The following is a 24656-nucleotide window of genomic DNA, read 5'->3' as shown; positions in this document are numbered from 1 at the left end:
ACGAGGATTAAGTCATCGCGGTTGAACTAGCACAGAAATATACGAACACTAAATCTACCTGTCCAAGTGTCCTTCACTTCAAGCATTACGACGTTGCCTGCTTCGATCAACCCATCCTTCTAGTCGACAGGTCTTCGAAGATGATCTCCCGAATTGTTACCTGAACTCCTCCTTAGATAGGAAAATATAATCGACTTGGCTCGACGAAATTATTTACAATGAAAAAAAAAAAAAAAAAGAAAGAGACGAAAGGAAAAGCAACAAGGAAAAAGATAGAATTGTCGGATTATCGCACGGAATCTTCTTCCAGAGATCAAAAGGATAGAAAAGATAATCGCCTTGGTTGGATAAGACTCACGAAGGAGGAAAAAAAGAAGAGAGAAGAAAAGGTAAGAGGTGAAACTCAAAAACAGCGGGGCAAGTGGCACGAAAGGTGGCGACCTGCCTAGACGGCGTGCATATGTCAGATTTATAGTAGCCATAAACGAACGTGGCCCGGCGGAACTTTCGTACTTGTATTTCCACGACGAAGTTCTCGTCCGCACGCGTGTACGTGGCGGACCGTATAGTTTGCCGTGGCGTCAAGGCATAAACCCAGAATATACGATCGCAGCCTGCACGGCGATGTTCCGACGTATGCTAATTTTCCACGGGAATTAAACTAGCATCGGGGTCGGCACTAAACAACGACGCCTTTTGAAGACTTCTGTGTAGGGTATGGTAAGGTCTAGTAATATTCCGCCAAATATATGATAGCGACATAGTGGGAAGTTTATATTTCTGTGAGATAATCTACGTATAGTTTCGTCGGTATTTTCTTTTTTATATCATCAAGGATGTTTTATATCTTCAAGTATTATGTAGCGTAGAGATTAGAGGAATTGCACATCCAAGTAAATTAATATTATTTATGAACGATAAACAGTGACTGCATTTGAAGAATTTTCTTGACAACTCTTCTAGGTGTATATATATATTAGCAAGGAATGATAATATTTTGTGAAATATGATAGTAATATAGTGGAAAGTTTGTATTCTCGAGATAAAGTGCATTTTCTCTTTTCTTGCTTTCTTAGAACGTTGGGTATTATTGTGGAAATTATGGTAGTATCGTAAATATGCTAATTGCGTTTGAATAATTTAAAGGATAGATGGAGATGGTATAATAATTATTTGCTATAATAATAGATGGTATAATAATTGCTTTCTTGCATCATTGCGTATTATTGTGGAAATTACGGTAGCCTGATAGGTAAATATGGTAAATATGCTAATTACGTTTAAACAATTTAATGATAGGTGGATGGTATAATAATTAGGTTAAATATGCGTAATACACAAGTTTGATCAAGTATATCGCACGTGGTACTGTTAGAATGCACACGATAAGAACTGTGAAATTAAATAATTTAAATGTAACGTTGGCTGTAATATATTTGGAGTTTGTTACGTGTTTAAGTTGCAGAGTAATTTTATGTAGTCGACAGGGAATCTAGAAACGTTTCCTTTGGTGGACAAAGTACGTAAATACCCTGGCATAGGGGTGTACGTAGTGCGTTTGACAGGAGTATAGTGGAACAAGTAAACTTGAAATCTCGATGGGGGTACACGCTCACAGCAGTCTATCGACTGTATTAAAATAAACGGTTAATTTTCGTTGAAATTAACTTTTTAGTTTATAAAACACCTTTGAAACGGAAATGGATGATGCACAGTTCCCTTGAATTATCGGCTACTTTTTCTACACTTTGGAATTTTTAATCACGATCTTGTTTCGTTCATACTGTAGGATGATTTTTTTCTTTAGACCTTTATAGACCGTAGAACTCCCAGAGCACATCTTAAACTTTTTGTCCCGTTGTTCTTGTCTTTCTTTCCTTCGATCTTCGTTTTATTCGTTTTTAAAACTATCGTGTTGTTTTTCAAGTTCCTCTCCCTTTTCTTTTTCTTCTTCGTTCTCGTCGTTTATCTTCCTCGCTTTTGGAACCTACATTTTTTCTCGTCTTCTTCTCGTTACCTTGTTTTTATTTCCAAATCCCAACTGTGTCCCTTTTTTCGGATCTCAGATTTTACCTAGTTTTTCCAACTTCTCCTACCTCGTTACTTTTTTTTTTTGTTTTTCCAAAGACGTAGTCCCTGTTCCTCGAACCAAGCTCTTCATCTTCTTACTTTTTAAGTTTTTACTATCACACTCGTTCTCCCTAACTTTTACACTTAAATCTCAACGTATCTTTGCAATGACTTTATTTCGATTATTACGGCAATTATCTTTTTATATTTTCGAATCGTTCGAACGCTAGCTATCTGATCGCTTTCATCGACCTCGATGAATATTCCAATTAAAATTACTAAAACTACCCTAATCACCAAGAATACCTTTCGACGTTATACTTCTCACACGAACGTTACGATTATTAACACCTTGCTAACACCTATAAATATCAAAAAATTATTCAAGAACGCGGTATATTGCGCAGAAAATTTAGCTTTCTCGTTGCCCTCGAATTTTCCTTCGAAGTGCACATCGATTCCTCGCAATTTTACGCAAAATTTCAAAGGCTAAGGCCACCGTTGACCGGTTCACCGATGAGGTTCATTGAAAGTAGTGAACCGAAAGGACAGTTAACGAGCTGATGCAGTTTAATGGGCGAGGGTTACATCGAGATCCCATAATCCCAAACGTAATCCCGCTCTACGTCGCTCGCGTTCCGAGAATGCTGACCTTTGAGCACCTAAATATCGGCTAAACCGTATTATCCACGCGGTCACAAATTGCATCTTTTCTTATAGATGTTTCACTGTCCATTAACCTTCGACCACTATAACAGCCAACGTTCCCCGAAAACATTAAAATACGATAATAATAACGCTTTGTCTTCGAGTTACGCCGGTACACAAGAATTTTCTATACTCCGTGAAATCGATTTTACCGAATGCAGATCGAAGAGGTTGGCCTGGTGGAAAATTGAATTCAACCCGGTAAACATCGACCGCTCGAAGGATACAATGGGAAAGGGGCGAAGGAGGAAAAGAGTCAGTGGAGCGAGGAAACGAAAACGAGAAGAGGAAAAGTGGTGCGAAACAGGAGAAGGGAACGAATGCCAGGTTATCGAGAAGTTGGACAAGTGTAAAGGGCAAGAATTCGCCTTGGTTTCGATCGGCAACGAACTAAAGGCAACTCTCTCCCTCTCCTTTCGTTTATTCACTTTCCCCCCGTTCTATTGGATTCCAATATTGGCCGCTGCTTATTCCACATTTATAATTTCCTCCCATCGTTAGGTAGTAGCGACGACGCGATGGCATCGGGTCGATGAAGAGCTTCCACGTGCCCTTTAACGACACTCCAATGAATATATTTCCACGAGCTGTGGAAGAATTCCCTTTACCGGTCACGGTTAAGTGAACGATCTTTTAATAGACCCGGGGAATTTTATAACGTTAACTTCGATGCATAAGTACGTCGGGCAAGCTATTTATTGGATCGTCCGTCTTGAAGAGATTTCACGAGATCGTCATCTTTCGCGATTTCTCATTGTTCAACTTCTCTCGTGGTCTTTCTCCGATTGTAGAATCGATAGCGTGGGAAAAATATACAATAAAATAAAATTGTGCAATCGCCTAACGCGTAGAAGCGTCGAACGAAGTTTCCAGAGAACGCGCCAAAAGTCTCTTCTGCGCCGTTTGTTTCCGGGCCAGACTGTCGTTTGTCGAAAGGCTTCGCTATCGCCAACTGCTGCAGAGTCTCAATGCCAGCGCTCGCACCGTAGGTCAGGGTATGCGTTTCGACTATCACCAAACGGAATACACATTGCAACGTATACAACGTATTCGTATTTCTAACGATAGAAACATGAAGAAGTCTGACTATTTTGATCTTTTTCGATCATTGATGTATAGGTACGTCGGATAGAGTTTTTATTGGATCTTCTGCTATGAAGAGATCTCGTGAGATTTGCAAGTTGATAATAATAAATAGAGCATGAAACGTGCAAACAGTAGAGAGGGAACCAGCGCGTCTGTTTAAGAAAGTCCGGATCTACTTAAAGGCGGGCAAGTTAGCGCGACCAAGCGAGCACGTCTAACCTACAACGACAGGATCTCCTTTGAGTTTTGAGATTGAGTTTCTGTCGATTTTGAGCGCGTATGTAATATTTCTTTGAATCATTGTTACTTGCCATATGTTAAATAATATGTTACCCGTATAATGTGTATGAAACATGTATTCGAACGTACAATCGAATACGAAATTCTTGAAAGTATCAATTTAAGAAAAGAAGAGAATCTTTAATCGTCGATATTCTTCCAATTTTGTATGCTGCTCTCGATATCGATTTTCGTAGAAAGAAAAAAAAAAAAATAAATTCTAACGGAATATATGGATCACGCGATTTTCATAGTAAAAAGATATTAAACAAGAATATTTGTTCGTGAATGAACAACGCTCACCAATATTTGGATGCTGCAGCTTCCTGCATATTCGTGCCTCGCGTTCGAGCTTCTGAAAATCTGAAACAAGACAAAACGAATAACATAGTTATGTGTAAGGAAGACGAAAGAATAGCGTGATTTACAAACAACCATTGACTCATTTAAAAATAAAAAAAGAAATAACAGATATCACTACTGAGACATACTATGAAAATGAAGTTCATAAAATTTACAAGTTTAGCGACTGTCTGACCATTGAACAACGTTCTGACGAATTCTACCCGATGGCTGAGCATTCCAGAACGGATACTAGCGAGCTTTATCGCAAGAGTTTCGCCGTAACGACAACCAATGCCGGGTATAGTCATTACCGCGAAATCGAATTTTCCAACGAGCTCCCTTGACGAGTTTCCTCGTGGGTAATTCACCAAGGACCGTAATAAAATTGGATTTGTCGGTGGCCAAGTCATTTCGAGCACGATTTCCTGTTTCCTTTCTGTTGTACGCGCACCTGAACGGCCCTCCTTCGCGGATCGACCCTCCATTCCATCTCTATTATCGGCCTTGTCCTTCGTGCTTTACTTATTAAATACTATACGTTCTTTCTTCCACCGAATTTACCTTTTCCCTCCAATAAAATATTAAAATTAATTACGCTTCTTTACTCTGTCTCTATATATCATTCTATTTGTTATTTCGTAGTCGGTCGCTTCTTACTGAATCTGTCTCGAAACTAACGAAACTAAAATTTAAACGAACAAATACGAAATACTCGAGTGACCAAGTAGAAAGTATCAGATGATATCGTAATAAAATAACATAACGTGATATCTTCTGTAAAAAAAGACAAATCCTCTTACATTTTTCCTATCTTCCGTAAAATAAGGTAGCCAACTAATCAAACGGCTGCACGGCCGCCGCAAGAATCTGCCATCCCTCGGAATAATTACAAAGTCGTCGAGGTAAGTGTCGGCTGAGGTAAAAATAGAATTTCAGAGAATTAGCGTTCTCGCTTAATAATTTAATACGCTTAAGAAAGCGTTTCGAAGCACCGTAAAGTAGCCGGATCCATTTATCCAGCGCGAAATTCCGTTGGCTTCGAACGTCGAGGAAAAAGAAATCGGACACCGGTTTCCATCCCTTTTGATCTTTTTCCTCTCGCTCTTTCGTTTCTCTCGCCTATAATTAAATCTGCGACGGTGACGAGACTCGGCAGTCTTCATTCGTATCCGCGCCTAAACAACCAGAATTAACGAGCATCTACTGACAAGCAAGAAGAGTCCGCGAAGAACACTGCAGCTACAAGAGGAGAAGCAAATTGGAGGACAGAGCACTTGACGGAAAAAAAAAACAAAAAAGAAAAGAAAAGGGAAAAAGAAGAGAAAACTGGGTTATTCGACGATGTCATTTGCCTACTCTATGAGCAGATTCGAACGTTGCAGCATTCTTCGCGTGGGAGGTAGAAAATTTTTCGCAAATTCGAGATAATTTAGTGGTTGTTGAACCGTGAAAATAAAATGATTATTTTAAGGATTAATTCTTTCAGAATCGAATATTTTATTAAACTGTGATAAATGTTTTTTTGTTAATTATTGATAATAGAAATACGATATTTTTTAAATTCTTCTAGGGGTTGATTCTATTGTGCTTAAATACTTTATCTATACTTAGATAATTATTACATAAGAATTAAATATTTTTGTTAATCGTTGATAACAGAAATACAACGTTTTCTTAATTCTTTTGTACAAACGGCATAATTCGTTACAATTTATACGTACATGAAGGGATTAAGTAGTTTTGGTCTTAATTTGACATCTTTTGACTGAAATCTTTTAGTTCCGCGTTGTTACCAGATTGTAGGACGCTCGAGGATTGGCTTTTCCATTATTTTTCCAAAAATGAATAGGTGGAGTCACGTCGGTTTTGCCATGCTGCCGTTGGCCAAGATTAGACACAGTTGGGTGAACAGTTAACGAGCCACCCTTGTTTGCGCTAAACTCGTTACGGACTACACCGTACCGGAGGCTATCAGACCACATGTACGCGAATCACCGGAAAGAATGGCCGTCCAAAGAAGAGAATTCGCCTTTCTTCCGTCGAAAACAATGTCTTCCGGCTGGGCTTTCGTCCTATGACACAAAGGTCCAAGTATCACGCGTCGATTACTCGCAAATAAAATAAAGACTTCTTTATAGAAATATAAGGAAGATAAAAATTCTTTTTTTTTTTCAAACGAACAGAAGCATCTTCCTCGTATCATTGAAGGAATAACGGAATATTCCTTATATTCAGAAGTAACAGAAATTCACTAAAAACCTGAGAAGTCGATAGATTTATCGAGAAGAAGAATAAACACGTAAGTGAAGAATATTTAATTCAGAAGATTAGAAAAATTCTGAAACACACTGTATGTTAATAGAGAAGAGAAAACAAGTCGAAATTTACGTATAATAAATATTTGTTATTTTACTATATAATGATGACGTAATAGCCAAAAAGCAAATATTACGCGAAACTATATTTTCCTTTGATGATTGATTGTAACATTCATTACCGTAAGAATATCATTATCAGGCTAATGAACTATTCACAGTTTCCTTGTTTATGAAATTTATACAAAGAAACTTATACTGTACTTAATACTATATGTAATTTGTCGTATCGAGCGGTTCACGGTATCTTCAGAACGCGCATCGTCCAAGTTCACGCGGAAAAATGCAGAGGCTGGTGTGCACGCTTCATCCCCTCTGTGTCGAAGATAGTATCGAAACGTAAAATGCACGTTTATTCAGCGACGACACGCGTTCTTATCACGCCCGAGAGATCAAGGGCTGCTGCGTCCACTCCCTTCGTCCCTTCGGAACCCCCTCTGCCGCCCTTGTTCACCCGCTGACTCATCTTCATCCCTCGAAGCAAGGTATCGAGGGTGAAAGAGTTTTTGCTGACTTTCGTGACATTCGTGCTTCATCGGACGCAAAGTAACCAGCGAGGATCGGCCTTGCAACGATCTCGTAAGTCCTTTCAAAGCCAATCCACGATTTCTACACGTGGATCGCACACGCAAACAACCAAGATCCTATGTGTCGTCTTATTTTTATCCTTCGACCGTGGTTATCGATTTTTCCTCGAAAATAGTCGAGAACAGCGACCAGACGACGGTGTATTTTCGTCGATCGGTATACAATAATACTGCAACAATACGCACATCGAGGATCTTCAAGGAGGGGAAATCTTTCTACGATTCTTAGATCGCGTACAATACTCGGAAAGATAATTACGGAGACGTATCCTCGAATTCAAAACGAAACACGGGCCGAGATAATGGCGCGAAACTTCAGAACGTATCGCGTATGTAACAGTTAGCGCTCTTAACTGATAATTGGAACTGGTGCCTACACAGAAACTTAGAGACATTGAAGCTACGACAACGAAGATGCAGTTCAAAGAGAATACCGTGTAACTGGGTCAAGTTCTCCGAGTGGACAAGAAGTTCCTTCCTATTTACCATTTGTTGACATTAAAATAGATACAAGAGACACTAGGAGGGGGAAGAAAAAAGAGAAAAGACGAAAGCAAGCGCGATTTATGAATAGAACGGCACTTTCACGATCGTCGTCGGCCGTTGCACCGTAGAAACAGCTTACAGCATGTTATGCGGCTGAAACGCGAAAGGAAATTACTTTGGAAATTACTTGCGACAACTACTCTTTGTTGCTAAGCAGAGAAAAGAGAAATTAACAGGGTTGGAAAGAGGTTGAGACGCGCCAAAGTTCTCTGCTTCGCCTTTGAATTGCCCGTTGCGCGAATTAGAATTTCAAACGGCACGAACTGCTAACGAAACTACGGACAGAGAGTGCTCGATTAATTATTCGGTGAACTGGAAGCAACCGAAGGATCTTGCGAGCCAACTAAACTGACAAGTCGAAATCCACGCGATCAATTTTACAAACGGGATAGCGACCAGCGCCAATTTGCTTGCAGAGTAACTTGGTAAATTCTTGAAAAGTTATAGAGCCATGTAAATGTGAAATATCTTCGCTTGATTTTATTCACCGCATTCTCTATCATTATACAATTTTATTTCGAAACAGAAAAATATTTTCGTTCGATTTCCGCGAAGTTCCATTTTGAATATCTTATCGATAAGGAATTCTAGCCCTTTGGGTCTCGATAAATACGAACATGTATTATAGTTAGGTAAGTTAAAAGGAAACTGGAGATGGAATGATTTCCTTTGTTGTTTAAACAGCAAATTGTTTTTCTTTTCGCCAGATTGTAGCTGCAAGCGTAGCGGTCGTATATGAAAATACCTCGAGCTCGTAAATATGAATATGTAAGGGACATGTTTGTAAAACATGAAACTGAGCGTAAAACACCGAGTACTGTTTAAAATATGACCGGCATCACGTTGGATGGAAGCTTGACGCTTGTTACGTTCTTCGCTCTTGATCCGCGATAATGTAAACCGTTCGCCTCACCAACAACTCATTCTTCGATGATAATTACAAAATTGAAATGTAACTAGCTTCTTCCTTTTTTCCTTAAGTTGAATTTGTAGCACGAGAATATATGAAACTGTAAAATTGTACTTTGAAACATGACGAACGTGAAACTCGAAGAATGAAAATTTCGAATTTCTAAACTCCACCCTTCGTTATCCTACACTGTAGAAATAAGAACAAGAACGACATCCATGAAATTCAATTTTCAACAAATTCCTGTTTTTCCGCCAACTACCTTACAATCAACATGGAAGAACTTGGATTCATCTCGAAACAGAATTGGGAAGTTCGTAGGAAAATTCTGTCATCCGAGACGACCTCCGACATCGTTCGTTCTTAAAACAGAAATAACATTATGATCAGAATGTCAAATTTTCACAGAAATTCCTTGTTTTCGTAAGCTTCCTTAAGATCAACGTGGAAATTCAAATGCACAGTATAACAAGATTCAAAAGTCCACGCTTTCATTGCGAAGTAATGGATAACAAATTCACGGAAAAAAAAAAAAAAAATATTAGCCATCCTCGTTTGTTAAAATGAAGCCTTATCTTAAGTAATGAAGATCATAAAATCGAATTTCCAACGAAATCTCGCGCAAGTACTTGCTTAAAATTAACGCAGAAATTTAAACTTACACACGAAGAAGACATAAAAGTCGAAAATTCTGTTCTTGATGAGCAAACTAACTCGTGGAACAGAAGTTTTCAATTTGCAAACAACCTTCGCTACCTTCGGCTCTTAAATGAAATACAACGCCAATCTCTATAAAACCTAATTTCCAACAAATCCCCGTTTCTCCCTGTCTCCCAGGGAACTCCTATAAAATCAATGCTCGCTTTCCTCCCCTTAGAACCTTCATTTACCCCCAGACTACATCCCTGCACGCAACGCAGAGGTGCGTGAAGTGAACGCTGCCCTGAGCATCCCCAATCTCGATTAGCATTTATCTACCTTCGCAATAAATTCTGTTGTAAATGTACTCGATACTCGAGCGAATTTGTTTTATAAGTTTCCCTCTCAGAGTTTACGTAATTCATGAGGTATTATAAAGATTTATACGATTTACCAAATCACGAGAAACCATGAATTCAATCGTCAACATATCTTCCCCTCTGCTTTCTGTCATCCCTTCCTTTCGAAAAACTAAATTCCCCATCCGTAAATTCTAAAATTTCTACAATGTACAGTTCGTTAAAAATTTTCTGCTAAAAGTTTGACTTTAAATTAAGCCGTTGCCAGTAACGTTATTTTAATTATCGTGTGAAAAGACTCGATAACGTGTCAACTAACAAACAACTAACGTAAAAGCGGATTAATCTTCGAACCAACGAATCTTCCATAGCGTTCCCAATAATTTCAATGGTTGTTAATAATGTTGGCAAAATATTTCAACAACTATATCGAGTACATCGTAATACAATTTAATTCGTTCATTTACGAAGCGGTATTGGTAATTCGATATTACGCGAATCCTGCTTCTTCGCCGTCAACAGGAAGAAAAAGGAACTTAACGAAATATTTGCGGCGTTCCAACAACGATTACATCGATTCGAACGTTCACTCGATCCCCGGAAACCACCCTTTTCCCTGAGACAACCGCTCCACCGCCTCCATTTCCGACGACAGGCAAGCACGCACCAGACAATTCCGCAGCGTTAAGGCTAACTATTTCGAGGGAATTAAATCACGGCATCGCGGGGTGTGGGCGGTGCAGCGTGTAACTGGCTTGCTTCTATCTTTGGCCGACAGTTCCAGTTTCTCCGCAGAGGCGAAAGGTAACACGTGGAAAGGGAGAGGGTGGCAGGGAGGAGAAAAAAAAAAGATTACAGTAGGCAGAGGGAAGATGAGCGGGCTGTCTCTCCTTCCCCTCTCGACACACAGCGCGGTATTCTCTGTCTCTCTTCGTCCCTCTTTACCCTCTGTTTCTCTGGCTGCCGGGCCGAGAGGGATGGCACGGCTGCACCCTCTCTTCTACGACCTTGCTCCAGTAACCTCTTGACCTACACACGCCACGGACGCCGTTCAACCGCATGTTTCTGAAACGAATAAAGCGCGACCGATTCGCCGTTTCACCTTGAATCGGCCAGCCGATCGCTGCATGCGGAAAAATACAGACGGGAAACTGCTTCACCGAGACCGATTTCCTCTCGTCCATTCGATTCCTGAATCCGAAAATGTTCCCGCGTTTCCTATAGCTTCCGTGGTGTTTCGCGGATTTCGGGTTACAGGAAATATGCTTGAGAGGCGTTCGGAGATTATTCGAGTTAACGCATCGATTGTTGTGCGAATTTATTAGGTTGTCCGAAAAGTTTCTTCCGTTTCATAAGGTGATAATAGGTGAACAACAATTTCTGTTTTATATTATTTTATTGAATTAGGTGTGATCCATTTCGTTCTATTTCTATTATTATATTCGTGAATAATTCAATAAACTAATATAAAACAAAAAACATTGTACGTCTGTTATTTTCTTATAAAACGAAAGAAACATTTCGGACAACCTAATGATATACTTTGTTCTGAAAGGAGAGATGAATGGAAATATATTACACCATAACATGTAATTTTTGCAAAGTATTATCTTCGCGTGATTCTTTCTGGCAATGTTATCTGGGTCGTTGTTGAACATTTCATAATCCATAATGATTATCTTGTTTTAATCATTCTAAAAAATTTAGACCGTGGCAGTGGAACGTGTTAAAGTAATGAAATGTGTAAATTCAAGCGATTCAGATTCAAGTTGTTTAAAAGTAGCATACGTGCCAATGGAACCATTCTTGATGTTTAGTGCAAATTCAAAATAACTATTCGTGCTGTATATTAATTTTTTGCTAAATACATGTTCGCGGTAAATATGTTGTAACTTCCGTGTACTCGTATATTTTCAAATTGGTCCGAAATTTTAATCGTATCGAATTATAGGGCTAATGAAATTTCAAAATGCCTTATATAACAGACGATATAAGCGTGGAAATTTTCTACGATATCCCAAATACTTTCGTAAACCATTGTATTTCTTACAGCTATTTCTTCATAGTAGAACAGGACAGCCATTGGTCGGACATTCTCGAATACCACGATCTACGATATAGAGGCTAATATTTGATTAATTCCGCTTCTCCGTCTTGTTATAAACGTTGCTAGAAATACGAACGTAACCTCGAATAGTCTCAATGAATGATTTCTAACAGTTTAGATTTCGCGAATGCGAAATAGGCACAGGATATGAAGGCAATGATTTCAACCGCTGCAAGAGAAACAAACTGGATCGTGCGTTTCCATTACCGGTATCTCTTAGATTATCCTCTTCGTTTGTATATGTTGTTAAGCTTGGCCAGTCGTAACGTTTTCAGCTGCATCGAAACTAGTGAAGCGACTGGCCAGCAGGAACTATCCATCGTGCCAATAGAAACACCGACGAAATTTATCTCTTCTCCTACTTTCTCTCAAACGTAGCCGGGCAAAACTTTTCGTTCTATAAACGCTGACAGTATTGTGCAAAATTCGTGAAGCATCTACGTTATTCGGAATCGTGACCAGAGATACTTTTAAACTAACTGCTTGTACTCTATCACGTGTATTGTTGCATGAGAATGAATCTTTTATTGAGCAATTTTTAAATCGAAAATTTCAATGCTTCAGCCGAGAAATTGGAAATTAACTAAATAATAAAATTAATTTTATGTTAATGTAATGGTAAGTTAACTGATTCTCCCTGTTGCGTGTAATTTTTCACTTATGTAACGAAAATTCGCTTAAAAATAAGTAGATTCAGTCGGCAGCAACGATTCAATCAGACACTAATAATAATTTCGTTCAAATAAATGCAGAGTTTTAAGAAATGGTTTTAAACAATTTCACTCTAATCCTTATAAATATTTACACCTGTCTGAAGGTAATCCATCAAAAAACAAGCGATTCCTGAGAAAATAAAAGATTAACTTTAGAATTTGAAAGATTTAAGAACACGTTTATACAATGTTACGAAATTAATATCGAAAAATCGAAGGATAAACGTTGAGAAATTTTACACACGATACTATGAAGTTAAGAGGCAATGAATGTTGCTCGATAATAAAATTATAAAATTAAGTAAATAATATAAAATACAGTAGAATTTCAGTTCATACGTCCGAAGATAATCTATGGCGAAGAAATGAAGGTTTAACCGATTGAACTTTCGACAAAGTGAAAATCCGGATAATCGGTTTCTGAATAAGAATCAACGTTCCGCGGTAAAGAGAAATATAGAAGTTGAAGCTATGAATTTGCGTGAAGTTCTACAACTCATTGACGTCAATCCTGTCATCTGAAACTAGATGCAATCTCATCCAGTTTCAATCCAACGAAAGAATTTGTCGCTCTGCCGGCCAGTAAGATTCCATTGAAAAGAGCTCGCGAAGCTCACCTCCGAACCTCCGAAAGAACCTTATGACGTCAATCTACTTATCTCGGTGACGTCCGTGATTTTAAGACAAAGTTCGATGAAAAAATTTTCGTTGCTCTGCCTCTTCATATTTTGATGTATCTCCAAACACTTCGTTTCACTTTCTTTCCCTCCAAAATTCGTTTCATTATTGTAAGTTGTCAGTTTATTCGTTCAATTTTAAATGAATTTACTAATAAATTGACTTGTTCGCTTGTTCGTTATTTTATATTTCTAAAATATTTCATTAAAATTTTTTTCGATTGGTTATAACGTTATTTATATCGAAAAGCATATAGCGACTTATGGAGAGACAAATTGATTTTGCCAGTTATTATTACGCTGAACCAATTTCTGAAAATTAATGTTTGATAATAAAGTTGAGATTGTACGGTTGCTAATTTATAGATGTCGCGTAAATCCGCAGATTATGCAGTTTCTAATCTAAGGATTGGATATATAAGGTACTTCTGAACTAGTAGAGAAGTGCCATTATAATTAATTGAAACAGCGACACTTGTATATTCGGCGAACGCATCGAATATGAATCATTTTCTCTATACTGCCAGTAATTTTTTAGACGAATAATTTAAATTTATACACGCGTGCTAATTCCATCGGAAGATAACGAGTTTTAATCCAATATCTTCCTTTTAATCATTAGTCTCTTAATAAATCACACATTTTAATCATATTTACGTATCGTTAATTCAAATTGCTTAAAAGCGACGTATTCGTACATCTTAAATTTTCTTTAATTGCTCGTCGTTATACTAACGAATTTTATTTCTACACCCTTGTGCCAAACATATTCGATCGTATCAATTACTGTCTCTTAATTACAAGATCAACAGTACAAAATCAACAATCAGCTACGATCGTTTCTCTCGAATAAAATTGTACATCTGACGATTTAACAAGATCGCAAGGAACTTGAATTATCTATAAATTGGAGGAATTGGAAGAACCATGTGAAGATTACGTCGTCAAACGATCAAAGACGAGGCGAACAGACAACTTTTTGCTCGTGTTTGGTTTTTCCCCTGGCGAGTGGATCGTCGCCCTTGCATTCTGAGCGTGACCCTCGAAAATTCCTCCCGTCGCCCGAATTCTAAAGCTCGATTACCGGCGTCGATCGAACGCAATGTGGAGCAGCATCAAGGCAAACAACCACGACCGAACTTTCAGTCGAAAGTTGACCTGTTGACGTTGAAAACGTAATATGCGATCGACGTGTTCGGTTACGTACACGAAATGAATCTCGTTTTATCTTATTTTAATAATTTCTGCTAATATTGTAGGAATAGATACAGTCATATTAATTAATTTTAAATACAGGGTGTCCGGAATACTTGGGACAAAACTTATACTACGAGTTAATAAGGTCAAAATAGTTTAAGCAAACTTATGTCTGAAAATGCTTTATCGAAGAGTTATAGGCGTTCAAAGGGAAAGTTGTTTCTTAGGACTCGTTTTACGGAATCGCAGACAGACACAAATGCGTTTACTGTTTCTACAATAACAGGAATATTCGAAAGAGTTCGTCACAGTGATTAGTTGGATGAATGGAAGCCTGTAATGGAAGGCAGAAGAAAGAAATTTCCGAACATTTATTACAATTGCCAAAACAATCGATGGAAGTCTTTGAACGCTTATAACATTTCAACGAAGCATTTTCGGACATGAGTTTGTCAGAACTTTTTTACCCGCTTGAACTTATTGACACGTACTATAAATTTTATCCTGTTTTTTTTTTAGATATCCTGTATATAGTATATATTTGGATGTATGCGATGCATCATGACATGAAATTATGTGGCTAAACTTTGAAGTCATGTTATAGATCGTAACAGTAATTGTAAAAATCTTAACGTTTAAATCTTCACATTCGTTCAGATCGTTCGAGAGAGATCAATTGATCGTGTATTCTATGCTATAAAATATTAACAACAAACCATTGTTTTAAAAGAAAATCCCAAGCAATACACGAAATGTGTATGACTCGCTTCTGTGTAAAAAGAAAGCAAAAAAAACAAGGAGAGAGCGAGTGTAACCAAGCGAATCTACAATGATATTTCTGTTTTATCTCGACTCCTTTAAAGGTGAAGTAAAATTCATTTACCACGATAAATTTTCATTCGTTATAAATATTCCTGCGATATAGCAACGTTAAATAATTCCCCGTGAATCAGACTCTCTTTTTACACGTTTCGCGCGGTGTGATACGCACGCGAGACGCGGGATGAGTCACGCGAACACATATTAGGATCTGTGCCAAGGAATCGATTGATAGGGACAATAAAGCTTATGATAGAGCGTACGATACATCACCGGTCGGGTGGCGATCCGTTTGATACTAAATTTATCAATCGCTGTCTGCTAAGCGAAACTTGTGCACACAAGTGACGGATCAGAAGAGGAACGTGTGTCTATTTGAACGTGAAAGATCGTCACTTCACAGTTCGAATATGTAGAAACATTCCAGATTATTCATTTACAGATTCAATAGGAAAGCGATGAAATGGAATTATTATTGAAAATATTAAATGATACTAAAATATAGAATTCAGAGTACTCGAAATATTTGTTTCTTTTTCTTTTGATATTGTATTTTAAGAATCTAGAGGACTATTATACTGAAGAATAAAATTTGATAAAAATATTCGAAGCCGGTATATTTTATTAGCGTCGCTCTTTTTCTTCCGATATCATATTTTAAGATTAGAAAAGTTCCAAACTCGTTACAAATCTATCGAGGACTTCTATTTATATTTATATTCCTCTGATCTAAATATCTTTCCTCCCCTATATAATATATTAGGTCGTCCGGAAAGCGTCTTTCTTTCGCAAACGTGTATTTTACAACAGTGCACCTTCGCACAAATGTAAAACCAAGTGTGTGAAATGTCGCGGTGTTTATCTCAATAGAACAAAATGGATCGTACGTAATTCGACAAAATAATATAAAACAAAAAATGTGCGTCTATTATTTCCTCATAAAACGAAAGAAACTTTTCGGACAACCTAATAATATAGAAATGGTGGATATTAAGCATTCAAGTATTTGGCCAGAAAGCCATCGCATAATTCAAAGATTATTAAAAATATTCGTAAGCTAAAGCACACGGAAGGAAGGAATCCGAAATATGGTAAAACTTCACTTAGCGAACTCGAAGTTACCATATTTCTATTTACCTTGGACGAAATAATTTCCCTCCCCGCCGCAAGAATTCCTGCGAGATTGCCTGGTCGTCGATGTGGACATAAACAATACGCCTAACCGTAGTCTCCAAAAATCTGTGCTCGATATCGCAACACGCGTAAGCCAGTCGCCTTGATTTTAGCTCGTTAATTAAATTGACTGTCGTGGCGTTTATCGGATCGCTTTTGCTCGATATTTTGATTGATTCAATTACGACGCTCATTTGGCTTCGCGTCACATCCAACGTTTTATTTTATCCTTTTCCTTTTTTCTTTCCGTTATCATTTTCGTTCCCACGAATAAACGCACGTATATGAAACTTCGCGCGTAAAAACAGGTAAGCAGGTTTTCCCGAATCGAAGATCGTGTACGGCACTGGCAACTGTTGGTCGCGATGGAATGTTGGCAAACTGACAACGGCGTCGCTTGTTGTTTTTAGACGCTAAATCTCTTTCGGTATACAGAAAGCTCGGCTCTTTTCGCGATTCCATGTCCGATCGTCGAGATACGAGCGAACAATGTCTCCGAACAAAATGAGTGAAAATGGCATAGCGATGATTGAACGGAAGATTGTACGGACAATTAGAGGAATGAGTTTGAGAATTTGAAGATAATGAGGATACCGACTGTCGAAAATTTGACATATGTATGTCGATATATAAGCTTCCCTTAGAGATAGATTCGCGAAAGAGTAACGTAAATGTTACGTTGGTTTTGTTGAGTTGAGCGTTGTAGACTATAAGAGAGTAAATGAATTATTTTTGCGAGTAGAAATCCGAATAGAAATTTAGCCGCAATGCGCGAAGCAGTTTATAATATTTTTAGGCCACCGATGAAATTTCAAGGTACATCGTTAATTTTTTGCATCACCTTCGACGTCCATACGTTTTTTAAACTACTTGAAAAGAATAATTCTACTATTACGTTTATATTGCGTATTGATACACTATTTTTAAAAACCGGACATGTTTTAATCAGAATATTACCAAAATACGAACTGAAATATTTAAAGTGAAGCTACTTGCGATGAAATTTTAATCAAATGTCCTTTGAAATGAAAGAAGACGTAGTCCGCAAACTGCACGAGCAAAGCCTTAAAAAGAATAAATTGGCGGCGAAATTTATACCGCGAATTGATAAACTATTCCATAGAACTCGACGATATCGCAAAACTTCGAAGCGTTTCGTATTTTCGCGTGAAACTTGCAAGGACCATTTTCATGGTAACGTAGCCTCATCAAAGTCCATGAAGCGTAGTCGTTTCGCCTAATACCCCTATGTATTTTAAATGCTAATGTTCTTGTATTGAACTTCATTGCGAAACTCTCGAAACTTCTCAGCCACTTCATTAATATATTCATCTACGATATTAATTATCGTCTTTCGTCGTCGTCGTTACAGTTAAAACGGAGAATTTTCTTCGAGCTTACCTCTGGCCGTCAGCTTTTTCGTGTTTATAATCTTCGCGGCGAATTCGTGACCGGTGCTCTTCTGAACGCATCGTCGAACCACCGAGAAGGCACCCCTGAAACATTTCAAACACAGATTCCCGTTAATTCGACGTTCGACGAGACACGGCAACTCTCCGGGCGAGAACGATAAAACTCGCGAAAAGCGATACGGTTAATCCGTTAACGAGCAGACTCGTAACTGCTCTCCAAACTTCGCGAAACCTATATGTTTGCCCTCTTGAACGACTGTCGAATAGTCGAAGGGTTGAACTTGGTCGATTACCCTACTGTACCACCACTGCTATGTTCGGAATGTGTAATATATATATGTACATGTATATATATTAGCGCAGATACATGGAAATTAGTTAACAGCAGTTAAGTTTTTTGTGGTACAGAGTTAGGGAAGATAGGAGATGGTTGCTGAAAAGAATCTTCGGATCGTTGCTGCAATTGCAGGAAATTTGGCAGTGAATTTGGAATTCTTTATACGAAAAGTGGGCAACTTAAAGTCGGAAGAAGTTGTATGGACGAATGTTTGAAGATGCGCGTTCGTTTTATGGCGATATTTTCTGTGTAAGAATTTCGGTGATTCTGAATCGGGATTGTTATTACGGATAATAATTGTAAAAAATTTCAATCGTTTGCGGGAACTGTAGTCTCTCAAAATTCACGATATTCATCTTTCTCTCTAGTCGTAAAACGTGTCCAAACGTTTCAGAAAATGTTGTTCCACTAAAATTACAATTTTCATTCTGCATGCTCGATAAATTCGAGAAATTCTCGGGAAATCAAACAAACGAAGGGCAGAGGGTAACTGCAACTGGAGTGTTTGCCTGGAAACGCAATTGTGTTTTCTCTGGACGGTGTCCTTTGTCTCCGTATAATCGGATGACGAAAGAAAAGAAGGTGGCGTGGGCGAAAGGTGACCCAGATCTACGTCGATGCAATTAGCGAGCGAAAGGAATTGAACTTCCGGGCTCGTTATTATTCCAGAAGTATTATTTATCCGCGTCGATTTTCCGCCATCAATCGAGCCTACGAACGGCGAATCACCTGAAAGGGTTTAGATCAAATCTCAGAAAGAAGAGGTGAAAAGAAAGATGAAAGAACCCGAAGAGAAGAGAATTCGAAGAAGAAGATTTGACGAATGTCGACACTGTCAGTCATAAAAATTGATAATTTTTGCAAGATGAATAGGAGGACGTCTAAGAAACTGGCGAAAAAGCATCCAAACGTATACAATTGGTTTGGGATGCCTCAAGGTTCCTACACTTCCAAATTTCAAACGTCACATCACTCGTTGTACAAAATATCAAAGTAAAAAAAAGGATGAAAAAGAAAGAAACATCCAATTTCTGGACAGCTTCTCGGCCATTTTTTCTTATACCATTCATCTTTGAAAATATTAAAACAAAGGACAGGAATAAATAAAAGAAGCTAAGTGTAAAAGCCTATAGTGATTCAACTATGAACAGCTCGCAGGGTAACTTCGTTTCGCATTAAGCGTCATCCAAAGTACGAAAAGAAAAAGAGGGAAGAGAGGAAGGGAAAAAATGGTAAAAGCTAAAAAATGAAAGCGACCTGAGGACAAAAGGTCAATCTGTGCAGTACCTGTTCTTGGAACAGCTTTCTCCCCATACCATCCATCATCCAAAGTATCAAAATAGAAAGAAAATAATAGAAAAAAATGTGATTGCGAGGATAAAAGTTCGAAAGATGAAAGCAATATGACGATGAAAAGTCAGTGTTAACCTCTGTTCTTCGAGTACCTCCATCTCGTATTATTCATCATTCGAAGTACTAAGATAAAACTAGAGAAGAATGAAATCAAATAGAAAAGACCGGAAAGGGAAAAATTCTAAAGAGAAGAGCTTAAAATATAAAAGTGACAAAGATAAAGACAGGTAATCTCCATTCTTGGAACAACTTTTGTCCTGCGCCATCCATCATCCAAACTTCTAAAACGAGAAAAGAAATAAAAGAACTGAGATAAAAAAAGAGAAGAATAGGAGAATAAAAATCATGTTAGATCGAAAGGTTAGAGACCTGAGGAGTAGAAGCAACGTCAGGACAAAAGGTCAGACCGTACAATTCTTAGGCCATTTTCTCCGCCATCGTTCAAAGTACCAAAAATAAAAAGGAAATACGAAAATAAAGAGAAAAAGAATAGAAATTAAAAATAGCCAATCACGATGCTAAAAGTCTGAAAGATAGAAGCGATATCAGGACGAAAGGTCGCGCCGTACACGGCGTTTTGCGGAAACCCATCCATCGCGTATCCTTCCTTGAAGTAGTTCAAGGCAGGGCGCATCGGCGCAAACGCAACCTTAATGTTTCATCCTGCAGGCGTCGGCGTTGTTGCAGCGGCAGCGTCACGACGCTCCTGCGCTCGACCAGCCACGCCAGTCGGTCTGCAAGGAAAAAGGGCGAGGCGGCACCCTGCACCCCTCGGTCACCATGGAAACTGATCATTACTGGAGATTACCGAGGCGACCTGCACACCGATCCACCTGGATCACGTGCTTCTCGCTGGATTATCACGTTCGACCGGCTACATTCCGCGAATCCGCTGTCAAGATTACTGATATTGTTCGTTAGGTCGATGTCCAGAAGGGTTTCGCTGTTTAGATGCTTTCTGCCTCAAATTTGAGGAAGATGCAGGTTTAGCTTAGTTTAGCTTAGTTTACGAGGGTAGAATCGCTCGATGATTTTATAAATGCGAATGTTTAGAAGATTGGAACATTGACTTTTGTATAATTAATTAAAATGGATTGTAATGTCGGAAATTGCACACTTCCTGAGGGTTGACGCGTGCGTTACTGCGTAGATATATTGTTTGGATATTTGATTGTCTTGTAGCTTGGAACTGTTAATCGAACTAATGCGTCTGTAAGATTAAATTGGGATAACTTAATTACGAAATTTTAGGTACGGTAAAATAATATTTGCAGATTTGTATGTAATAATAAACTTGATGTATATAGATGTTGAACTTTGTGGAACTTTTAGATACTTTAAAGCTTCTTATTTTTAGGATAATTTAATGTTACCTTCACTGTCTTCTTAGCAATGCTATGCTGGGGATCAGGTGAGGAACGGTTCTGAGGAAATCGATGGACAAATTTTTTAGCGATTTACTTAAACATACCGATCGATACCCCAATTTGTAAATTTATAAATATGAATTATTTTATATTCAGTCAGTGATGTTTAGAAAGAACATTTGATCCTATCTTCTTTAACCTTCGCTAGGTGGTCCATTGAAACTGATAACACAAGGAAATTCGAGAAATCAAAGTGTATCTATACTCTTGGATAGGACGTCGTATCGATCGTCACGAGATCCTTACGTGCCATCGCGATCGGTTCGAATGGCATCAATCTGATCAACCTAACAGCGATTCTAACGCTCTCTCATAGAAATCCGTGAACCAGATTTCGAGTGCACTTGGCCAGAACCGTTTGCATTCGCGTTTAATCGCGCTTGGCGAACGATCGAGCAGGAGTCGCACTTGGCGGGGAATCGGCTCGGTTCAATTTACTAAAACGAGCTACTACGACTCCGGTTCTCCGTGCCAATTAACAAAAACGCCTAAACCACGTTCACAATAACGATCACGGGCGCCAGATCGTTCGCAGCGTTTCGTCGTTTGCTTTCTGAACTAACACCGGCCAATTTACATTTAGCAAAGTGATTTTTACAACAACTGATAGTGTTCGAATAAAGAGTTGAAGAGAAACGAATACCTCGGTGATGTAAACGTACGTTTGACATAATCTTCGTTCGTCAAATTACTCTGTGAGTTATTACAAAAATTTCTGTGGGACTTTCCTCATCTTCAAATTACATTCCATAATGTTACAAGGATAATATATAGACAATAATAGATCGCAATGGAATAATTACGTATAAATAATAATTAGACCGCGGTTTTTATGCAATTATGACAAATTTAAAGATATAATATGTAGTATATATATATATACTTCTCCATTCGTACATAGTAATTTTTGAATACAATCAATTGTCTTAGACCTAAGTTAATCTTGAGCCATAAACGTAAAAGATAGCACCTATAGTCTATAAATAAATATGTAACCTGTGGTATATGCAAAAATATATATAATGTCCAAAGTGTAGTATTTTTTACGACACTTAATGGGTGACACAAATTTCTGGATCCTATTTTAATCTTAATCGTATCCAGAAAAATATGAATTTGCATAAAAATCCACAGCCTATTGAAACTAAATCGTTATATACGACATTCGGTAGGTCTTACTTTGCGAACATGGAATATCCACCCCATGAAAAATTGGAAATTCCTGCAGGTAACCCAAGAGATAATTCGATTATCCGTGCCAAACGAGATCCATCGAAATGCTGGAAAATGACGGAAGTCGTAGTAGATATAGCGCGCGAGTCACTCGAATAAGAGAGATGGTTACAGATAGAGATTATACGATTATGAATGCAGAAAGCCCTGCGAGGAAATATACTCCTGTCTAGAAATATTCTATTATGCCAGGAATCAGATTCGAAGGAATGGAACAGCCAAAGCGCGTTAGATTGCGAGAAAATTGAAACGCGACCGAAGGTGCGAAGGAAATTTCCTCGTCTAAAAATAGAATCTTAACCGGGGATTTGTTCCGTTTTATCACGTTGCAGTACAATTCCCACCCACGCTGTTCTGCTTCTTTTTTAATGAATATCTGTCACATGGACAAAAACCAACGTGGAAAAGTTTTTATCACGAAACGCACTCGTTGACGCAATTGCATTGTCAATGGTAATGAATAAGGCGAACAGAAAAAAAACAGAATAACATGGTAGTATAAGGATGAGTAGAGAGAAAGAGAGAGAGAGAGAGACGTTAGCTCTTTTTTTAATCGCCTTGTCAGTCTTACGGCTAACGTCATCGTTACTCTGCATAAAACCTGTGCACTGCAGTTGGCAAAAGACACGCTGCTCAACCTATTTTTCCTAAGATCGACGATTTCTATTTTTCGTTTCTTGTGTACAGAAGGACCGTTAACAGGTCCCTATGGAACATAATCCCGCAAAAGGTTCAGAAAAATCGGGCAAATAGGGGGGAAATTTGCGTTTGTACGCTGGGTCGGCTCTTTGAAAGTATGTAAGATCATGTTAGAAAATATATGGGAAGAATTCTGTAGGATGAAATTGATTGTAAGATGCTGAATGGTAAAATATGGTGTTCCAAGTGCCTGTGAATATTTATGATAAAGTTTCACGAAATAAATTAAGACAGGAATGGTCTCCATTTCGACTTATCTGTACCGTACGGACAGCTTTAAATCTCTTAGACTGAAGAAAATCGAGGCGGAAGATGGAGAATGTAATGAACTTTTATATACGAAATTGTTTAATTTCAGTATATTGAACGAGAAAAATGTAATTTCAGTTCTTCTCATACTTGTCTTGGCATACTTCGTGCTACTTAAAGTTCTTTCCGCAAGAGATAAATTAAACGGCTGAGAGAAATGGTTAAAACGAAGAAGACAGTCAATTAATCGATCAATTCATCAATTAATCAATCGATTCATATATGGATACGAAACGCCAGCTAGCAACATCTTCCTCTATCACCAAAATTACTTCCTTATTATAATACAACAGACGAGACGCGTACACTGTTTGCTTCTGCCTATTTACATGCAATAAATTCTGCCAGACTAGTCACGTTGCCTATATTTCTCATAAACTCCCGGTTCCCTGAAAAAGGATTAAATAATAACTAACAGAAAACAGGAACAGCGAGGCGTAATCCTCGCCGCCTTACACGCCAAGCTCAACCTCAAAAGGAAGCCTAACCAACAGCTAGTTCGTTATCTGAGAAATCTGTGACAGAATCCTGAGGAAAAAACATACAAGACAAGCGTCGAAAAAAGGAGCAAAGTAAAAAAGGTTTTGGTAAGAAGGATGGGGAAGGAGAGAAGAAGCCACTGACGCAGAAATGGTGGTCGAGTGACAGTGTCGGCCTTGAATCGAGGCAATCGCTCGACGACGCGACGTGCAAGTAGGGCGTGCAAGAGTCGGCGATGGGTTTTCAAAGCGAAGTTTCCTGCTGCCTGGCGACGGTGCGCCTTTGCAGAGCGTTGCGACGACACGTCGATACCTTTAAATATCCAGCCTTACCCCCGGGTGAGATCCTACAGCGATCGTGTACGCGAGGGCAAAGTAGACGACCATTGGATCCCGCACAGGGAACCAGCCTCGGCTATAAACGTGTCCCCGGCCAGCGTTTTATCGTTGATCGATTTTCCTCGCAGCTCACGACCGAATGGAGATCGCCATCGTTACGTGTGCGCGCGTGTACGCCGATGTATTTCTATTTTATGCAACACGGGGGATCCTTGAATTCGTGAAATCGAGCGAACCGCGCGTCAACGGAAGTCGGGAGTATTTCCCTTGGTAAAAGGACGACACATATGAACACGATAGGTAATTTCGATGTATATGTATACCAACTTACCCGTCGATATATCATCGGCGAATTTGCTTCTAGGGACTTTGCAATTTGCCTGTGTAAAGACTCGGAGGATAGTTAAGGTTAATTGATATGTTGGTTATTTACAAGGGTGACCTCCAACAGTTTGCAATGCGTCTATCTATAGACCTT

At 38.6% G+C, this 24656-nt stretch overlaps 1 protein-coding gene across 36 annotated transcripts in view; it reads right to left on the bottom strand.

The window, feature by feature from the left end:
- The window catches only part of Camkii (Calcium/calmodulin-dependent protein kinase II), a 157799-nt gene that overhangs the window by 91748 nt on the left and 41395 nt on the right, over positions 1-24656 (bottom strand). For all 36 annotated transcript variants that reach the window (XM_072009197.1, XM_072009201.1, XM_072009163.1 and 33 more), the window contains exons 2-3: positions 17992-18086; positions 4447-4506 (exon numbers count right to left, since the gene is read on the bottom strand). In XM_072009197.1, coding sequence (XP_071865298.1) covers positions 4447-4506; positions 17992-18086 — 155 coding nt within the window. The remainder of the gene's footprint in view (positions 1-4446; positions 4507-17991; positions 18087-24656) is intronic.

This window comes from Bombus fervidus, chromosome 8 (assembly GCF_041682495.2).
Source record: "Bombus fervidus isolate BK054 chromosome 8, iyBomFerv1, whole genome shotgun sequence".
Classification (NCBI taxonomy): domain Eukaryota; kingdom Metazoa; phylum Arthropoda; class Insecta; order Hymenoptera; family Apidae; genus Bombus; species Bombus fervidus.
Note: the sequence above shows the minus strand (reverse complement) of the source record. Positions and strands in the feature narration are given on the sequence as shown.